This window comes from Mesoplodon densirostris, chromosome 7, assembly GCF_025265405.1.
Source record: "Mesoplodon densirostris isolate mMesDen1 chromosome 7, mMesDen1 primary haplotype, whole genome shotgun sequence".
In the NCBI taxonomy this organism is placed as follows: domain Eukaryota; kingdom Metazoa; phylum Chordata; class Mammalia; order Artiodactyla; family Ziphiidae; genus Mesoplodon; species Mesoplodon densirostris.
The window spans coordinates 61731875-61750582 of record NC_082667.1 but is presented as its reverse complement, the minus strand read 5'-3'; the positions used below and the strand labels follow the sequence as shown (position 1 = coordinate 61750582).

Here is an 18708-nt window from a genome sequence, read left to right as displayed (position 1 = left end):
GTCTCCTGAGAGAGCAAAAGAAAAATGTGATAAAACTACCTGCAGGAGGAAACAATGAAAGAAAGAAAGAGATGGAGAGAGAGGATCAATGCATAGCAGACCCTTTCAAGGATGAGTGAAAAAAGATTAAACTACACTCTCTGCCCCTCCACCATTTTACTCATCCAGGTTCCAGAAGACCAGGAATAGTGCAAAGATTATATTTATCTAATCAAGGAAGTCTGTCCCCAGATGGTTCAAGGCCAAATTATGAGCCACCAAAAAAAATGACCCAGCTTAGAGAAAGTTGGAGACCCTCTTCCCACAAGAAGATTCCTATGGCAACTAATGCCCAAGAGGATGTAAGGCTTTAAGCCTCTGGATTTGCCAGCTGAGTCCTGGGACTGAAGAAGCCCCAGGCCTAGGGCCAAAAGGGAGGTTACAGAAAAATAGGCCCTGACACTGCAGTCCTAGCCTAGCAAAAACTATCGGGAGATGGGGATCCAAGTTTTCCCCAAGCCCTTGATACTGTTGTGCTTTAGCCAAGATTAGCTCTAATACTTCTCTGCTCAGAAATAAGCTTAGAACAAACCTGTCTAGGTCAGGCACCTGTAACTGGGAAGCCACTACCTGTCTGCAGGGGCTCCAGCTCCTCAGAAACAACTCAGACCCCCTCCATCTCCTGCTGCTTTCTAGAAGTGTTAAGCTTTATTATGTTCTAGGGCTGAAGAAGGAATGTGTGGAGAGATGTCCATTTCATACTACATATAAACTAAGAGATGCTCAGAGGCCACTACTTTAATACAAGACTTAAATCCTGAAAGCTATCAATGAAATTGCAGTGAAATCTGAGTAAAGGAATAAAACTGGAATTCTTCTAAAAGTCTTAGTTTATTTATAGATTTGGGATCTATATAGAAAAAAAATCATGATTAAATAAATCTGATCCCATCAGTCTTTTTAAAATTCTTTTCTCTACTTGATCTCTTTAAAAGTTTTTAAACAGGAGACTCCCTTCAAATCTGACTATATAAGTGTTGCCTCATTTCAAAAGCTGTCAATCAAAATCCTTGATTAGATTTAACTGGTGAAGCCTGGTTATTTAGGAAGAGATGCCAGGGTCTGGAATGGATCAAGAATGTCCTAGTACTGAATAATATTTAAGTTAAAATGATAGCTAGGTAGATAGGTAAGTAGGTAGATAGGTAGAATCAATCTGGTTTAGAGGCCTGTTTGTGTAAATCACCAGTTCCTGTGAAGACGTTGTAACACAGCCTTCTATGATTCTCCCTCCAGGATTAACAAAGATAAATCTGCTAAGGATGCCTGATATGTCTGTAAATGTGATATCTCTTTAACTTTCTTGAATGTCTTAAATAGCATGAATAATAGATGTTCTATTAAAATCATGAGTCTCGTCACATTAGCATTTCAGAGGTTGGGATAGGTTGGCATCTTACATATATCTTATCCAGGGTAGGCAGTACAGAGTAGAAGTATGTGCTCCAGACTCAGACCGCCTGAGTTTAAATCCTGGCTTTAACTATATGACCTGAGTTTAAATCCTGGCTTTGCTACTGATTAACTATATGACCATGGGCAAATTTCTTAACACTTCTCTGTCCTAACGTTCTCACCTGTAAAAGGGAAATTTCTCGCACTGAGTTGTGCTGAGGTTAAATAAGGTCACCAAGAATTCCTAATCCCTTAATGAACGTTAACTCTGATCAGCTGTTACATAGCTACTAGCCTTCTCACCTTGAGTTAGCTAAGGATGAGCTAGAAAGTGAGCCCGCTATGCCTGCTCAAACTTGTCAGAATATGCTGCCTAAGGGGAGGTTTGCTCATGCAGCTGGACCCCAAATTAAGGCAGAGTCTATCCTTTATGACTATCTTTGCCCCATAATCAGAAGACCCACAGTAGGCTGCAGGAAACCTGTCAGTTTCAGCCTGTGCAAGGAGCAGCCCCTGCAGGTGAATCTGGGGAATCTGGAGCTTGTTGTGTCAGTTTGGCTAGTTAGTCGCGGACTGAGAAGGATCAGTGTTTCTTTTTTTTTTTTGGCGGTACACGGGCCCCTCACTGTTGCGGCCTCTCCCGTTGTGGAGCACAGGCTCCGGACGCGCAGGCTCAGCAGCCATGGCTCACGGGCCCAGCCGCTCCGTGGCATGTGGGATCTTCCCGGACCGGGGCACAAACCCGTGTCCCCTGCATCGGCAGGCGGACTCTCAACCACTGCACCACCTGGGAAGCCCCAGTGTTTCCTTTTATCATGAGGTGACCATGTTTCTCAGCAAGGAACTGTCAAGCTCAGAAAGGACGTTGATGTGATAAGAACTCATTACTGAAGCCCACCCAAGCCCATTATGTTATAAGAAGGAGGATGGCAAAGGCCTTGAGGTAACTCTCACCTCTCAGGTTATGGGAAGACCTGGAGGGTAGCTGCCTGCCCTGAGCAGAGACCATTTAGTGCTGCCCAGAGGCAGAAATGCTGGTGTAGGGCAGTGGTGCAAGGCCTCCAAGCTCAGTGCCCTCACCCCAGGCCCCAGCTCTGACACCCCAGTCCCAGCACTCACCATGGCTCCAGAGCTTGCGTCTCCTTTCATCTGAACCGGTGTTTGTGAAAAGCATTTTCTGTGTCATTAAAGACCAGTACTTTATAACCCTCCTGATGGAGGTAGGGAAATAACAGGTCTGCTGAGATCTGCGTGCAAATCCAAGAGATTTTCATAGTTGAACTTCCTGAACCCCCTGAGTGCTGGGCCAGGCAGCCATGGGACTTGGAAGGAAGTATCAAGCAGTACATCCTGATGATTTCTCACAAGGGCCGCCAGAAGGAGATTACAGTGCGCCTGCTCCTTCCCAAAGAGCCAGCCCCTAAGTAGCCCAGCGATAAATGGAGGCAGGTGGGGCCTAAGAGGATGGTTCTGAGACAGGCTGGGGCCTGGGGCCCTTTGCTGCAGTGCTTGCACCTGGACACACCTCTCCTCAAGCAACAAAATACAAAGAAACTGTACGGGACTAAAAATAACTGCATGCATGCCCAGATGGGACAAATTCTGGACCCAAAATTTACAAAGAGACCAAAAAAACCCAATTGCCACTTTTGAAGAGCCTGGAGCAAAAACAGGGGGTCGGGAGCAAAAGCAGGGTACTGAGCATGCCCCCTGCACACACCACCTAAGCAGTGGGCAAAACACCTAAGCCACCCCTCTGGCACGACCCCTGGACACAGCCCTACCCTCACCCCATATAAGGAACAAACGTGTCCCCCACTTCAGGCAGCAAGCAAGGGGACCTGTTGTTTGTTCTCACTCCCCACCCTGCTGCAGCAGGGACCCCAATAAAGCCTTGCTTGAATTTCTTGTCTGGCCTCTAGTCAATTTCTATTGACTGGGGAAGGCCAAGAGCCCTGGTCGGTAATAGTTAGAGACTGGGGCGTAGTCTGTCCTCCTGGGGTAACAGAGGCTGCAAGGAATTTCCATTTCTAGAGAGAATGAGAAATCAGGCATGTAACCAAAGAGACATGTGTAAGTGCTTTAAACGTGGAGAGTGTGTTGGAAAGGAGAAAAGTTTTCTATCTAACTTTATGCCTGTACCTGGGGAATGAAGGTGGTTGAAAACAGTTATAATGATGAAGCAACATCTCTCACCTGTTAATACCCTCAGGGATCATACATCAAGCGTGATGTAGAAAAGCTGTGATCCATTTCTGGCTCTGTCATTCATCAACTGTGTGATAATGAGCAAATGACTTTAACTCCTTGAACCTTTCATGGTTCACTTGTAAACCGGGAATAATGATTATTTCATGGCATCGTGGTTAGAAATATATTACAATAGAAAGGCACTCAGAAAGGAACTTGACACATCATATAAGCTCCATACATACTCCCTTTTCCTTTCCAATAAGAAATTGAGAACAGGCTTCAGTAATCTGCCTGGACTCTTCTGCATTGTCCATTGATATGCCACACTTCCTCCACCACTCAGAGTCAGAGTTTTGGCTTTCCAGACCGGGGCACGAACCCGTGTCCCCTGCATCGGCAGGCGGACTCTCAACCACTGCACCACCAGGGAAGCCCTTGGCTCTTTTAAAATAAACTTTTTATCTTGGGATAAATTTAGATTTACAGAAAAGTTAAAAAGATAGTGTAGAGAATTTCTGTATACCCTTCACCCAGTTTTCTTAATGTTAACATAATACATAAATATGGTAAATTTGTCAAAACTAAGGGACTAATATTGGTACATTACTATCAACTGAAGTTCAGATTTTATTTGGATTTTACCAGTTTTCTCACTAGTGTGTTTTCTGTCTGTTCCAGGATTCAATGTAGGTACTATATTCCAATTAGTCATCATGTCTCCTTAGTCTCTTCTGGTCTGTGATGGTTTCTCAATTTTTCCTTGGTCTTCATGACCTTGAGAGTCTTGAGAACGTTGGTCAGTTATTTTGTAGAAAAGCCATCCTCTCTTCCTTTCTCTCTAGTATGAAAAGAAGACAATGTAGAGGTGTCAGGCTACACTGCAGGACGTCCTGACAACTCTTTTTTTATATTTATTTTTATTTTTATTTCTTATACAATATTTAAAGGTTACTTTCCATTTACAGTTATTACAAAATATTGTCTATATTCCCTGTGTTGTACAATACATTCTTAAGGCTATCTTACACCCAGTAGTTTGTAAGCTCCGTTCCTCCACCTCTATATTTCCCCTCCATGCCCACTGGTAACCACTGTTTGTTCTCTATATCTGTGAGTCCTAACTTCTCTTTATTCCACTCCAGGTTCCAGTGTTTCCTGCAGATTAGGGAACAGGATATTTCCAGGTTCTGTCTGCTTGAGGCTATTAGCAGTTCCTGCGGTTTTCCAGGTGGTTCTTTCAACCAGGAGACCAATCTCTCTGTCCTCCGTGGGCCACACCCCAATATAAGCCTTCCTATACCTATTACACACCATTTTTTCATTCATTGAAATTTTAGAAATTTTGGAGTTTCTTATATTTCAGTTTCTAGGGGTAAAGAGGTCATTTTTTAATGAATTCCTAAATGTTTGTTGAAATACTGACATCTCTCTGATGAAATATTTTCTTTAGCTTTTCCAGTACCTAATTCTAGGATGCTTTCTTTGCCTTACAAGTAATAAATATGGCTAATGCAAGAGTCAGCTCTCAAATCAGGGATGGGATAAAGAATGATAAATGGAAGTAGGCAGGTGAAACTTAAGTGTAATTCTATCTTCTTATGAGAGACTGCTCCCCATTTGACTCATTCTAAAATCTAAATTATCCAATATTATTTGAAATGGTTCACAAATTTGGGGTCCCTTTATTCACTGTGCTTTACCCAGAGATTAGATAGGCATCAATCCTATCCTCTAGTAGCTTATGCCTCAAAAAAAGAGTAAATGTGTGTAAAAACTAAACTGGTATATTACTCTCTCCTTTAGTAGACAAGGAGGAATAGGGAAGGTTTTATGTAAAAGAGGATGGTGTTTGAGTTGAGACTTTAAGGATACATTGGCCCTAAATACATAAAAACAAAAGGCTTGCCTGGATTATAGTTAAGATCATTGTATATGGCATCAAGCAGAACTTAAACTCCTGACTTTTAAACTAGGTACCCTGTGCCAGGTACCTAGACTCTAAATGCATCAGCATCTACTCTATAAAACTGAGATGATAAGACTATCTAGAGAGTTATAAATAAGATGATATGTATAAAACACCGAGCCAGTCATTTGCATGTTTGCTCTCAAATATATCCCTTCTCCCTCTTTATTGCAAGAGGTTAATTCCTGAATGCTGGGTTTCCCAGGCTCCCTTGTGATCTGGTTTCTAACTGGGTTTAGGCATTGCAAATATTGGAGGAAGATTGACCAGATTCTCTAGGTGAACCTGAGGTATGATTAAATTAGTGACCTTTATTCAGCAGGCAGTGAGGGTAAGAAAAAAGAGAAGCAAGACAATCAGCCTTGGGGGAAAGGGAAGTGAGGTGAGGAAAAAATGCAAAACAATGCAATTCAATGCATTATCACACTGGATAATGATTCATAATGAGTTTCAAAGAAGACCTGACAAGCTCCTTGGCCAGTGGGTTTGCTCATCAGAACTGCAAGAAGGAGCCTCATCTAGAAGTAGTCCATGGGAGAGAAAGGAAGGGAATTTATCAGTCCCACTCTCTCCTATCTCTCCTATCAATGTTCACCTCATGGAGAACTAACCCCCTTCACTTTTTGCTTGTGGCATTTGCCTATAACAGCTGCTCAGAAATCTGGATCCCATGCCCTGCAGCGTGATGTCTCATCCAAATCCGAAAGTGTGTGTATGGAGTGGTAACCCAGCACTGGTAGGGTGCTAAGAGAATAAGAGGGGGTTCAAGAGGATCTGATATGGTGCACAAGATTAGTATCCAATGCATATCATCCTGCAAGACAGTGGTGAAGGAAAATCTTCCCAGTGGACAAAACTTGAAGCAGGGCGTTGTCTGCTTTGCTTGAAAAAAAGAAAAGAAAAGATGAATTGATGTAGATGATATATATACCACCTTGACTGTGTCTTACAGGTTAGCCTGTGGTCCAGGGCTGAAAAATAAAAGATTCAAAGATTGATAACAAAGAGTTATGGATAGAAGTATGCATTGAACCTCTAGGAAAGGGTCCAGAGTGAAAATATTTTTGTCCCATGTGAATACATACCAGAGGACATACAACACAGAGAAGGCACTCAATAATCAGGTAAGTTAGATGACCCATCCTGTGGATGTTGATCAGCCTCTTCCCAGTCACATGTTGCTTGTTCAGTAGGCTCTTATACAAGTGTCTTTATCAGTAATGGTAAACAGATAGCTTCGAGGAGAAACTCATGCTCAGGCAGAGATTATATCCCTGCTGCTACCGACACTTGCACCTAAAAGGCCAACTCTGAAGCCTGATTTTTCCCTATTTCTAAGAGAATCTAGACAGTCTTCTAGTGGAATGTTAATTACATTGAACAGACAGCCATTTGTCCTCACATAATAGGTACTGTTCCAGAGACAGATTCATTTTCCATCTTACATTGCTTCTGCCAGCACCACCATTTTTAGACTTACACCATCTGTGTATCCAACAATATCACCTGCAACCAAGGAACTGATTTTACAGTCCAAGAATTCTGATAATGGGATTGCCCTGTGGAATGCAGTGGTCTGACAATATACACCATCAGCCAGAAAAAGTTGGCCCAACAAAACTCTGGGATGTACTGCTGAAGGCTCAGGTATGGCAGCAATTTGGAAACCCCACCCTATGATATAGGAAGGTTGTACCATAAATTCTGGTACATGCTTAAAATCAACAACTAATATGTGATGGCATTTTTTATATCCATTATAAACACACTCTTCAGAGAATCAAGAAGGGAGGCGGATGTGGCCCCTGTTACCATCAAACTAGTAATATTTACAGAACATTTTCTTTCCACCCCCCCAACATAGGGCTCAGCACTGTTCGAAGGGTCTAGTAAAGAAAGGAGAAGCTCTTCCACCAGCATAAGAAAATCTGTTCTAATAAATAGGAATTTGACACTATCCCCTGGCTCTTTGGGGCTTCTTCAGCCACTGAAGAAATAGAGGATGGGGTTTCTATACTAGCTGGAATGACTTATCCCTATTACCAAGAGAACTTGGGTTGCTGGTACATAATGGGGGCAAGGAGGACTATGCTTAAAACCTAAAATATGCATTGGAGAGATTCCTAGTTACCATTGTCCTGTAACAATGGCCAATGCATTAAAGACAGGAACATTGATATTGAACCTTCAGGAATGAAGACTTGGGTCAACTTACTAGGAAAAGAACACTGAAGTACTAAAGTGCTGGCAGTGAATGAGGAGAATTTGGAATGAGTGGCAATTTTGGTCCTATAGCCAATTGCCAAGGTGGGAACTGTTGCAGCTATGTATGCATTACATTAATTGATCTGTGTGCATATTATTGAACATTTGCCAAAGAAACCCTGTGGCATATGTATTAACATCGTCATATAATAGATGAGGACACTGATGCTCAGAGAAATGGTATGTCACTAGTAAATAGCAAGGCTAGCACTGAATCCAGTCTGCCCTGTCATGAGACCTGTGCTCTTTTCTACAGTTCTCCTCCCAACAGTTCTACTTCGTGCCTGCTGGAAACCACAAAGGGTCTGTAGTGATGTGAAGCGGCCATTTTCTGAGTGTTTTCAAACTCACATACAAGTCTCTTCTACCTTTCATTTTTGTTTGTTTGTTTAACTCTGTTTCCAACTTTGCTTTCTGGGACTATGTTCCTGGAATTAAGTTTGGGTACAGTGGCACAATTTGGACATTAGATATCACCTGAGAGCCTTTCACTGAGCAAATTCTCTTAAAAACAGAATTGGAAATTTCAAAGAAGCATGAAGTGTCTTTAGGTTTCCAAAATCTATAGTAAATATTAAGTGAAAATCAACGGATGTTTTTACCTTAAGTTATACAGGGACCAAAAAAAAAAAAAAAAGAATGAGTAAGAAGGAATTGAGAATTCTTCTAGCCTTACCATCCTTCCTCTTTTCTCCTTCCTCCTCTACAGCCACATTTCTATCAGCTGCCCCTGCAGCCTCTGCCTGAACTATCAGGGCAGCCTGTTATCTCCTGGCTGTCCCTAAAATGAGGGTTTTCCCTGGAACTTTAACTCTCATGCACCTATGCCTACTGCGTCACTTAAAGCAAGTCACCTCACTCCATTCAGCCTCTGTGTCCATTCCTGTAATATGAGTAATAAACCCTGAATCGCTAAGTTGTTGTGTGACTTAAATAATATAACCTGACCTAGCAGTGTTATTCACAATAGCCAAAAGATGGAAGCCACCCAAGCATCCACTGACAGATGAATGGATAATCAAAATGTATACCCAGACACTGGAATATTATTCAGCCTTAAAGAGGAAGGAAATCCTGTTACATGCTACAACATGGATGAACCTTGAGGACATTACGTTAAGTAAAAGAAACCAGTCATGAAGGGACAAATACTGTATGATTCCACTTACATGAAGCACCTAAAATAGTCAAACTCACAGAAACAGAAAACAGAACGGTGGTTGCCAGGGTCTGAGGGGAGGGAATGGGAAATTATTGTTTAATGGGTACAGAGTTTTAGTTTGGCAAGATGAAGAAAGTTCTGTGCATGGGTGGTGGTAATGGCTATACAACAATGTGAATGTATTGAATGCCACTAAACTATACACTTAAAATTGGTTAAGATGGTAAATGTTATGTGTATTTTCCCACAACTTTAATAATAATAATAAAACAGCCAGAGAAAATCCCTAGCTCAGTGATAAGTGCACAGTTGGTGCTGAATAAATGTCAAGTCCCTTCTTACCACTCACTGCTGTGATGCCACCTTGGGGTAATGCGAAAAAATCTCTCTCCCCCGATATTAAAAGAATATCAAGTCTCCTGAAAAGGAATTGTTTTGGGAAGTAGGAAACAGAAGGTGGCCTTTGCGGGAGAGCTCCCGGGCACTCCTGTCCATCCAAACCTCCTTAAGAGCCGCTCCTGCACGCGGGCACACCACGTAGGCGTGGGGTGATGACCAGTGTCAGATAAAGCAGCATGACTTCTCCACGCAGCAGATAACGATATTTTATTCTATTAGACAGTGAGGACACGGGAGGGAGAGCAAAGCAAGGACTAAGTGCTGCGGAGCTTTCACTCAGCCCCAGCCTCCAAAAAGCCCCCGCCCACGGTTCCCGTCACAGGCCGCACCTCAACCCCTCCTCCTTCCTCCTCCCTTTGCCCCTCCCACTCTCCTCCTGCTCCGCCCCCTCCCTTTCAGACTGGCCTTTGACAGGAAATCGAAAGTGAAACGGGGAGCCGGCTAGTATCTGCTAAGTTCTTTGAAAAGGTGAGTGAATTTGGCTAGACGGAGGTCCCCCAGCCCTGCCTTGGGGACCTCTCTCCCCTTCCCCAGATCTGAAGAGCCCCTTCCTAAGCAGTGCCCACCCCTAGAGCCTGCGATCTCACTTTTCCCTTCGCAGCAGGTCTCCCTCAACCCTAACCCAGCAGTTCTTCCCCTGCTGCCTGGGTGGAGGCTGGGCTGCGAACCTGACTTCCAGGAAGGAGCTCGGGCTGCCCTGCTGCCGGCACCTGAGCTGGGATGAAGGACCCAGGGAAACTGGGAGAACTAGGATCGCAACCTAGCTCGGAGGGTGGTCCAGGGGAGCCCGGTGTGGGGTGGGTCTGCAATCCCTCAGACTCCCATCCCCAAAAGGCCCCCTCTGGAGGTGAGAGGGACAGGGTTGCTTAGAATGTTAGAAACGTATGGGTCTATGCCCTGGAAGAAACGAAGACAGGTGCCAGGTTCAGAGTAGCTGAGAAGAGCCCAGGGAGTGCTCAATCAACCACACATTTGTGTGTATGTGTGTGTGTATACACATATGTATATACACATATACATATGTGCATGTACAGATATATACTTATGAGAATATATAAGAATAAATATAAATATTCTTATATATATTCAGATTACAGATAGATATAGATAGTTCCTGCCATTATTGCAAAAATTAATGAAGATCTATGTGAAGTATGTAGCACTTGGCACATGGAAGATGCATGGTAAATGGTCGCTACTATTAGGATTAGCTCTCAACAGAGTCGAAGACCAGTGGCCTGAGATGGAAGATGGACAGGTAAAGCCCGAGCACTGAGGGCTTAAGAAGAGATGGACATGATGAAAGTCGAATTGTAAGCAGCAGTATCTCAGGTTCTCAACAATTTTTGCTATCTCTTTTGGGGACTCAGTTTCCCCTTCTGTCTGACTGGATCAGTGAACCAGACTATGGAGGAGAAGCTCTTGTTATTCAGGTTGAGTTCCTTTTCTTGTTTTCACTCTCCCTGGTGGTTTCCCTTGAATTGTCTTGCTTTTCTCACACAGCTCTTCTCATCTCCTCCTTTCCTCTTCTCTCCCACTAGGCCACTGGAAGATCTCCCCAGTGTTGCTTAGTAGGAACATTACCCCTATGGCCTCAGCAGTGCCCTTGGCAATGATGTGGGAGGAGGTCACGTGCCCTATCTGCCTGGATCCCATGGTGGAGCCCATGAGCATCGAATGTGGTCACAGCTTCTGCCAGGAATGCATCTCTGAGGTTGGGAAAGCTGGGGGCAGTGTCTGTCCTGTGTGCCGGCACCACTTCCTGCTCCGGAACCTCCGGCCCAATCGACAGGTGGCCAACATGGTGGAGAATCTTAGAAAAATCAGCCAGGATGCCAAGGAGGGCACACAAGGGGAGCTCTGTCTGGTGCACAGAGAGAAACTTCACCTATTTTGTAAGGAAGATGGGAAGGCCCTTTGCTGGGTGTGTTCCCAGTCCCAGAAACACCGTGGCCACCCCATGGTCCCTATTGAGGAGGCTGCTCAGGAGTACCAGGTGAGGCCTTAGCATGGAGGCACGAACAGGTAGAAAGGAGATAGGGCCTTGATGACTGCTTTGTTCCCCAGGGCTGGGAATGGGAGAGAGTCACCTGTGGAGTTCAGGGGATGGGGAAAGGATGGGGGTCTCCTGCCTTCTGTGTCTTATTTAAGGGGAGAATTGCAAGCTCAGCACAATTTTCTCATTCCCCAGGAGCAGAGTATATGTTATGGGGAAATGCTGCATGGATCATGTTTCCTTGTGGCCTCCTGGTTAATTAAGAATGAGTAGTGCCCCCGTCCCCACTACCCTAACAGTGTGGCTCTGTTTTGTAAGAAACATCAGGCTTTTTCCAAAGTCTTCCCATCCACAGAATTCCTACCCCAAAAAGACTCTAGTTCTCGCTCATCCTCTGCACTCAGACTTTTCTAAGAATCAGTATGATCTTCCCCCACCTCATGCCACCGCATCTTACTTCTTGATCTGAGTGGGCATTAACCTGCTATCTTTCTCTGCAGGAGAAGCTCCAGGTGGCACTACAGAAACTAAGAAACAAGCAGGAGTTGACTGAGAAGTTGGAAGTGGATGTTGCAATGAAGAAAGCAGCCTGGAAGGCAAGAGTCATGTCCTGAAGGGAATCTTAGAAGCCTGGGGAGGGTCCAGTGTCCTGGACTCAGGAAAGCCCTAACCATAGCTATGCCAGTCCCTATATCTCACTCCCCAAGAACCAACTGTCCCCTAGGTCTCCTGATGGAGGGGAATAAAAAAGGGTGGAGCTCAAAGAGAGCTTCCAATCAGATGGAGAGTCTTAACAGAAGCTGCTGAGGGACAAGACACACCCTGAAGCTCCTTCTCCTTGAGCCTAGTCTCTGGAGATGACAGCACAGAGCCTCAGTGTCTGAGATGGAGGAATCCCAGGAGAGACGCCAATGACTTGGCCCATCGGGAAATGACAAGGGCTGTGAGGAACAGACTTAAGGGAACCATCAAGGTCTAAGGTAGGAAAAACAGTCTGACCAGTTGGTTGCTTGACCATGTCCAGGTCACTGGTCCAAGTGTAATGGAGAGCTACAGCTTGTTCTGCACCAGGAATTAGGAGGCGGGGCGTGCCAGGGACTAGAAGGGAGGGGAAGGAGCTCAAGGCCAGGAGATCCCAGAAGAGGAAGATTTGGGACCGGGGAAAGGTGAGTCAGGCTGTGATGGCAAAAGAGGTCATCCTGTGTCATCGAGTGACCCTCCAGTTACAAGCAGGAGAGAGCAAGCCAAGAATATCCCAAAGACTCCTTTTCCCCAGAACTTAGGAACGGGGTTGTGAGCCTGTCTTTGCGAGGTTGTTGGCAGTGGGGCCGGGTGTTACTCTCTCAGTTACTCACTGAGATATGAAGACCAAGGGGCATGTTTGGGTGGCAATTTGAAGGAGGTTGAGGAAATCTCCGATACCATAGGCAGATGCCACTGCGGTTGGAGGGCAGCCATGGTGCGCTCCCAGCAGCCCCGTTCCCCTCTTAGTCCCAGGAGTCTCAGCCCCCCACCTCCCCAGCAAAATTGTAGACGTGTGTGTTTATTCCCAGACAGAGCCAGAGTGGTGAGTCTTCCAGGAATAGAAATAGATATGGGCACTTCCATTCCCAAAGCTTAGGAGACTGATAAAAAACCACCTCTAGGGCTTCCCTGGTGGTGCAGTGGTTGAGAGTCCGCCTGCCGATGCAGGGGACACAGATTCGTGCCCTGGTCCGGGAGGATCCCACATGCCGCGGAGCAGCTGGGCCCGTGAGCCATGGCCTCTGAGCCTGCGCGTCCGGAGCCTGTGCTCCGCAATGGGAGAGGCCACAACAGTGAGAGGCCCACGTACCGCAAAAAAAAAAAAAAAACAACTCTTTTCTTTCCATTGACACCAAAGGGGAAGGTTGAGGCACACAAATTGAGGATTCACCAAGAGTTTGTAAGACAGAAAAACTTCCTGGCTGAAGAGGAGCAGAGGCAACTGCAGAAGCTGGAGGAGGATGAGAGGGAACAGCTGAGAGTCCTGGGGGCCACAGAGGCCAGGTTGGCCCAGCAGAGCCAGGCCCTGCAGGAGCTGATCTCAGAACTAGAGAGGAGGAGTCGGGGCTCAGCGCTGGAACTGCTGCAGGTGAGGCCTGAGGACGGGCTCCCCTCTGAGATTCAAGGAGTAATTGAAAAAAGCCAGAGCTCTTCGGGGCTACCTTCAGAGCACACGGAGACTTGGTCCCTGGAGTTTTCTTAAATAAAACAAACTGGAATTCAGACCCATGAGTGGTTTGCATTCAAGGCATGGAAAGATACAAATTTAGGTGGGAATATTCCATGCAGCAATTAAAAGAAATGGACATCTCTGGTAAGTGCCTGCTCTAATACATACCAGATTCATGACTTTAATCTTTCTGAGGATCAGGTTTCTCATGTGTTAAATGGATATTATAGTATTACATATCTCAAAGAGACAGTAGCCTGGCCCCAGCCCTGCCACCAATTCTCTCTGTTACCCTAAATTGTCATTTTCCTTTCCTAGACCTAATTTCTCCATTTGTGAAACAAGGGGGAGGGAGTGGGCTAAATAACAGGGGTTCCCCAGGCTTTAGTCATAAATTTATCATCTTTACACTTTCTGCTACTTCTGTGAACTACCCAAATGATTTGAGCATGTTACTTTTTTCTTTAAATTGTCTCACTCTTTTACCTGAATAAATTTAGTTTAAAAGGAAATTTGTCCTCAAAGACAAATATCATGATATCACTTATATGTGGACTGTAAAAAAAATAGTACAAAGGAACTTATTTTACAAAATAGAAACAGACTCACAGACATAAAAAACAGACTTATGGCTACCAAGGGGGAAAGGGGATGAGAGATAAATTAGAGATTTGGGACTAACAGATATACACTACTGTATATAAAATAGATAAATAACAAGGACCTACTGAATAGCACAGGGAACTGTATTCAATATCTTGCAATAATCTATAATGGAAAAGAATCTGAAAAAGAATCGATATGTATATATATATATGTGTAACTGAATCACTTTGCTGTACACCTGAAACATTAACTATACTTCAGTTAAAATCAACTATACTTCAATTTTAAAAAAAGAAAAGAAAAAAAAGAGGGGACCAAAAAATGGTCCACTCTTGGGAAAGCCGCACAGGGTCCTGCTCGGTTTCAGTACATGTAAAATGCTTAGAACAGTACCTGGAATACAGTATGTGGTTGCATAAATGTTAGTTAATTTTATTATCATTTATATTATGAACTACCTACTGAACATAAAAACAGTAGATTGGAAATGAGGAAATAAAGCTAAAAGTAAAATAACTGAGAAAATAAAATTAAACCTTGTGAGCATAATTTTGTCCTCCCAGGAAAATCAGGACCAGGAAATGAGAATTTTAGAGAAATATTAAAATGTGACTTTGTTTCTCCCTTATTTGGCCTAAACCAGTGTTCTCATTTGGTAATATAGCTTAGATGTATACGCTAATTGCACGATTTATTGAGTTATATGGCTATCCTTGTGACTTTGCTTGTTCTATGCCTGTTTCCTAATCTGTAAATGGAATATAAATAACAGTACTTACCTAATAGGAGTTTAGTAATAATTAAACAAGACAAGTTATACAAAAAAAAAAAAAAAAGAAAAAGAAATTTGTCCTAAACAATAGTAGCCATGTGTTATGTTACTGATACCTTTTCTAATGTGTTTCATAACAATAATATTAATAACTGCAAATTCTTAAATAGCACATATAACATACCAAGTGTTTAGTCCCTCATGACAATGCAATGAGTTGGATGCTACTGTTATCCCCGTTTCATAGATGAGAAAACTAAGGTGCAGAGATGTGAAGAGATTTAGTGAGAGACTAAAGCTAAATAGCTTAACCAAGTTCACCTGAATAGTAAGAGGTATTAAGTAGAGCACACAGGGCCTCCCTGGTGGCGCAGTGGTTGAGAGTCCGCCTGCCGATGCAGGGGATACGGGTTCGTGCCCCGGTCTGGGAGGATCCCATATGCCGCGGAGCGGCTGGGCCCGTGAGCCATGGCCACTGAGCCTGCGCATCCGGAGCCTGTGCTCCGCAACGGGAGAGGCCACAGCAGTGAGAGGCCCGCGTACCACAAAAAAAAAAAAAAAAAAAAGTAGAGCACACATCAATGAGTTTATAAAAAATAGTTTTTAAAAAAACATAAATTCATTGATGTGTGTTCTACTTAAAGTCATCTCACATCCACCAATGATATGCTTGCCTCACTTTGGGAACCTTTGGACTAGATGGTCTCAAAAGTCCCTCTATGCTGTAACATTCTATGGTTTCTATTTTCCCCACACCTTTTCACTGTCTCTGGGTCAGATATGGTCATGAAGCCATTTCTGGTTTGTGCAAAAAAGCCCACAGGATTGATTTGACTTGGCAGACTCTCTTCTTCCCGTTATCTAAATCTTGCTTCTGCCCAGCACTGAGCAGAGCTTTCTAAGGCACTTTTGCCTGGGCCTAGGAGCCTACCAGTTCCCAGGTAAGGACCCCAACCCCTGCCACAGAATATTCTCAGATGTTCTGGTTTCACATACATGACGGGGGCTACGTTAACTACAGCAGAGGACAGAGCTCTAACTAGCCAGCCCTTCCTCCCCAAATGGTGCAAGCCCACAAATAAGAGTAGTTTCTGTGCATGCTGACTTGGCCATTCTTTCTCTGTGACTGTCTCTGGGCCTCAGCCAGGCTGGCTATTTGCCCCTTTTTTCTCTCCCACCCACCCCAATCAAGAATCTGGTCTTTTTAATTTGTTTTCTGAGTCAGAGTTTGTAAGCTGCTCTTGCTTCCCCTAACTGTAAGTCACACCCATGCTGGGTTTCTGCTTCCCCCACAAGCACCCACACATGCCTTTTGTTCCAAGCTGGTCAGAAGCATCTTTTGGGCCTTGGCCCAGAGGGATGGGGCAGAGAGCAGTGCCCTGTGAACCTCAGGGTGGCATCACGTCACCCACAGGACTGAAGTCTCAGTCGTAAACCAATGACTCCAGATCTTACTCTCTGTCTCTTTTCTCCTCAGGAGGTGAAAAGTGTCCTGGAAAGGTAAGGAGAGGTTTTCTTTGTTAGAGGATGGGGCAGCAGGAGGCATATATACCTGTGAAAAATGGTTTTGAGTTAGAAAATATGCACTGAAGTTATCCCCATCCTCTTCCCTATTCTCAAAGACCCAATCCTCCATGAAATATTTTCTGGTCTCAGAAGGCTAATTAATGGACATCTCAGTTGGTGAGTTGCCCAAAGTAAATGGACTGTAACGTCTTCACAAAGTGAAGTTATGACCAACAGGGAAATTCTGAGTCTACAGCCTGCTGGGACTCTTTCTTTAAAAAGAATCTAACCAGTTTCAAACCTCCCAGAAAGAGCCATGGGTGAGACCCACGATAGGGGTGAGACTCCTTAGGTTCCTCATGGAAGCGATTCAGCCTGTATCAGACACCTTGATGTACAATGAAACAGAATGTGCTTGCGTGGTGACCTCAGGCTTGGAGTGGAGATACAGACTGTCCAGGTGCTGCAGAGGCCCATTGTAGCCAGCAAGGCTTGGATAGAAACTAAATCCTACCTCCTTTTGCCCTTCACCCTCAGGAATCCTAACAGAGGAGGTGTTTTTGCAAATTTGCATTATATTAAATGATCAGTCCTCCCCGAAGGCGATTATAGCAACAGGATTTGGGTGAGGTAGGAGTTGGAGTCAGGGTCTCTAACTCTTTCTCCCCCAGGAGTGAGTCCTGCAACCTGAAGGAGCTGGACATCACCTCCCCAGACCTGAGGAATGTGTACTATGTGCCCGGGGTTAAGAAGATGCTGAGGACATGTGGAGGTGAGGCCAGTACCAGGGGTGTGGGACTGGCCTGCCGGGGAGTGAAAGGGGATAAGGAGGTTGCACAGTGCATCCCAGGGTGGGGGAGAGATGGCAGGTCAGAGTAGGTGGGGCAGGGGCAGAAATAGGGAAGGTGGTTCCCTCAAAGGTCAGGGCAAGGGTCAGAGTTGGCTAGGGGGTCATTTCCTCACCCAGTGAGGCTCAGGGTCACCCTTTCATCCTCATCCCCCCACCACAGGCACAGGGTCACTGACTCCCCACACTCTCCTGGCCTGACTGTGGTCTTCTCTCTGCAGTACACATCACCCTGGATCCACATACAGCCAATCCGTGGCTCATCCTTTCGCAGAATCGGAGACAAGTGAGGCTTGGAAACACCCAGCAAGAAGTGCCTGAAAATGAGGAGAGATTTGATACCTACCCCATGGTCCTGGGTGCCCAGCGCTTTGACTCCGGAAAAGTTTACTGGGAGGTAGATGTGACGGGAAAGGAGGCCTGGGACCTGGGGGTTTGTAGAGACTCCGTGCAGAGGAAGGGGCAGTTTTCGCTCAGCCCCAACAATGGCTTCTGGACAATTTGGCTATGGAACAAACAAAACTATGAGGCTGGCACCTGCCCCCAGACTCCCCTCCACCTTCAGGTGCCTCCACGCCGAGTTGGGATCTTCCTAGACTATGAGGCCAGCACTGTTTCCTTCTACAACATCACCGACCATGGCTCTCTCATCTACACCTTCTCTGAATGTGCCTTCACTGGACCTCTGCGGCCCTTCTTCAATCCTGGTTTCAATGACGGAGGAAGAAATGCAGCCCCTCTGATCCTCTGTCCACTGACGATGGGCAGGTAGGGATCCAGATGGCTCTCTCTGGACACCAGCACCTCTCTGTTGGTTCCCCTTCTCAGCCACTGGCCCTGTCTCCTTTGCCCATGAACTCCAAACCACCTTTGTCTCTGCAGAGGTGTCAGGATGCCAGCAGGCAAACTTTGGCAGGGAGGTCACCAGAGGTCTATGTCAAATGACCTGCAACACCAATATTCCTGCCCTGCATTGCTTTATGTTTCCCTCCATGAAACAAGCTATTTGTATTTGGCCCCCAGACTCATCTGGATCAACTAAAACACGTTTCTGCCTTCCTTATGTGATTCGAGTTTTGTTTTCTCCTCTCCATCTCTAGGCCTTTGGTCAGATCCCTACTATGTATCTTGCAAAGGGCTTCCTAAATAAATTGGGCCTCAGTCTATCCCATCATTCCTGTCTCGTACACATCTAGGATTATCTTTCCAACATACACTCATCAGATCACGAGTGGCTCCCCACTGCCTATAGAAAAACAGCCATTAGCAGCCACACTTTTAAAATAAAGGCTGAGGTAATTCCCTAGTGGCCCAGTGGTTAGGACTCCGCGCTTTCGCTGCTGAGGGTGTGGGTTCAATCCCTGGTCA

At 45.0% G+C, this 18708-nt stretch overlaps 1 protein-coding gene across 1 annotated transcript; it reads left to right on the top strand.

Annotated features, from left to right (window-relative positions):
- Positions 1–9821: 9821 nt before the first annotated feature.
- TRIM21 (tripartite motif containing 21) lies at positions 9822–18422 on the top strand. The gene is made up of 7 exons (XM_060104255.1): positions 9822–9887; positions 10961–11415; positions 11916–12011; positions 13298–13528; positions 16465–16487; positions 17165–17265; positions 17562–18422. The coding sequence occupies exons 2-7, from the start codon at positions 11008–11010 to the stop codon at positions 18110–18112; spliced, it is 1410 nt and encodes a 469-aa protein (XP_059960238.1). The 5' UTR covers positions 9822–9887; positions 10961–11007; the 3' UTR covers positions 18113–18422.
- The last annotated feature ends 286 nt before the right edge of the window (positions 18423–18708 follow it).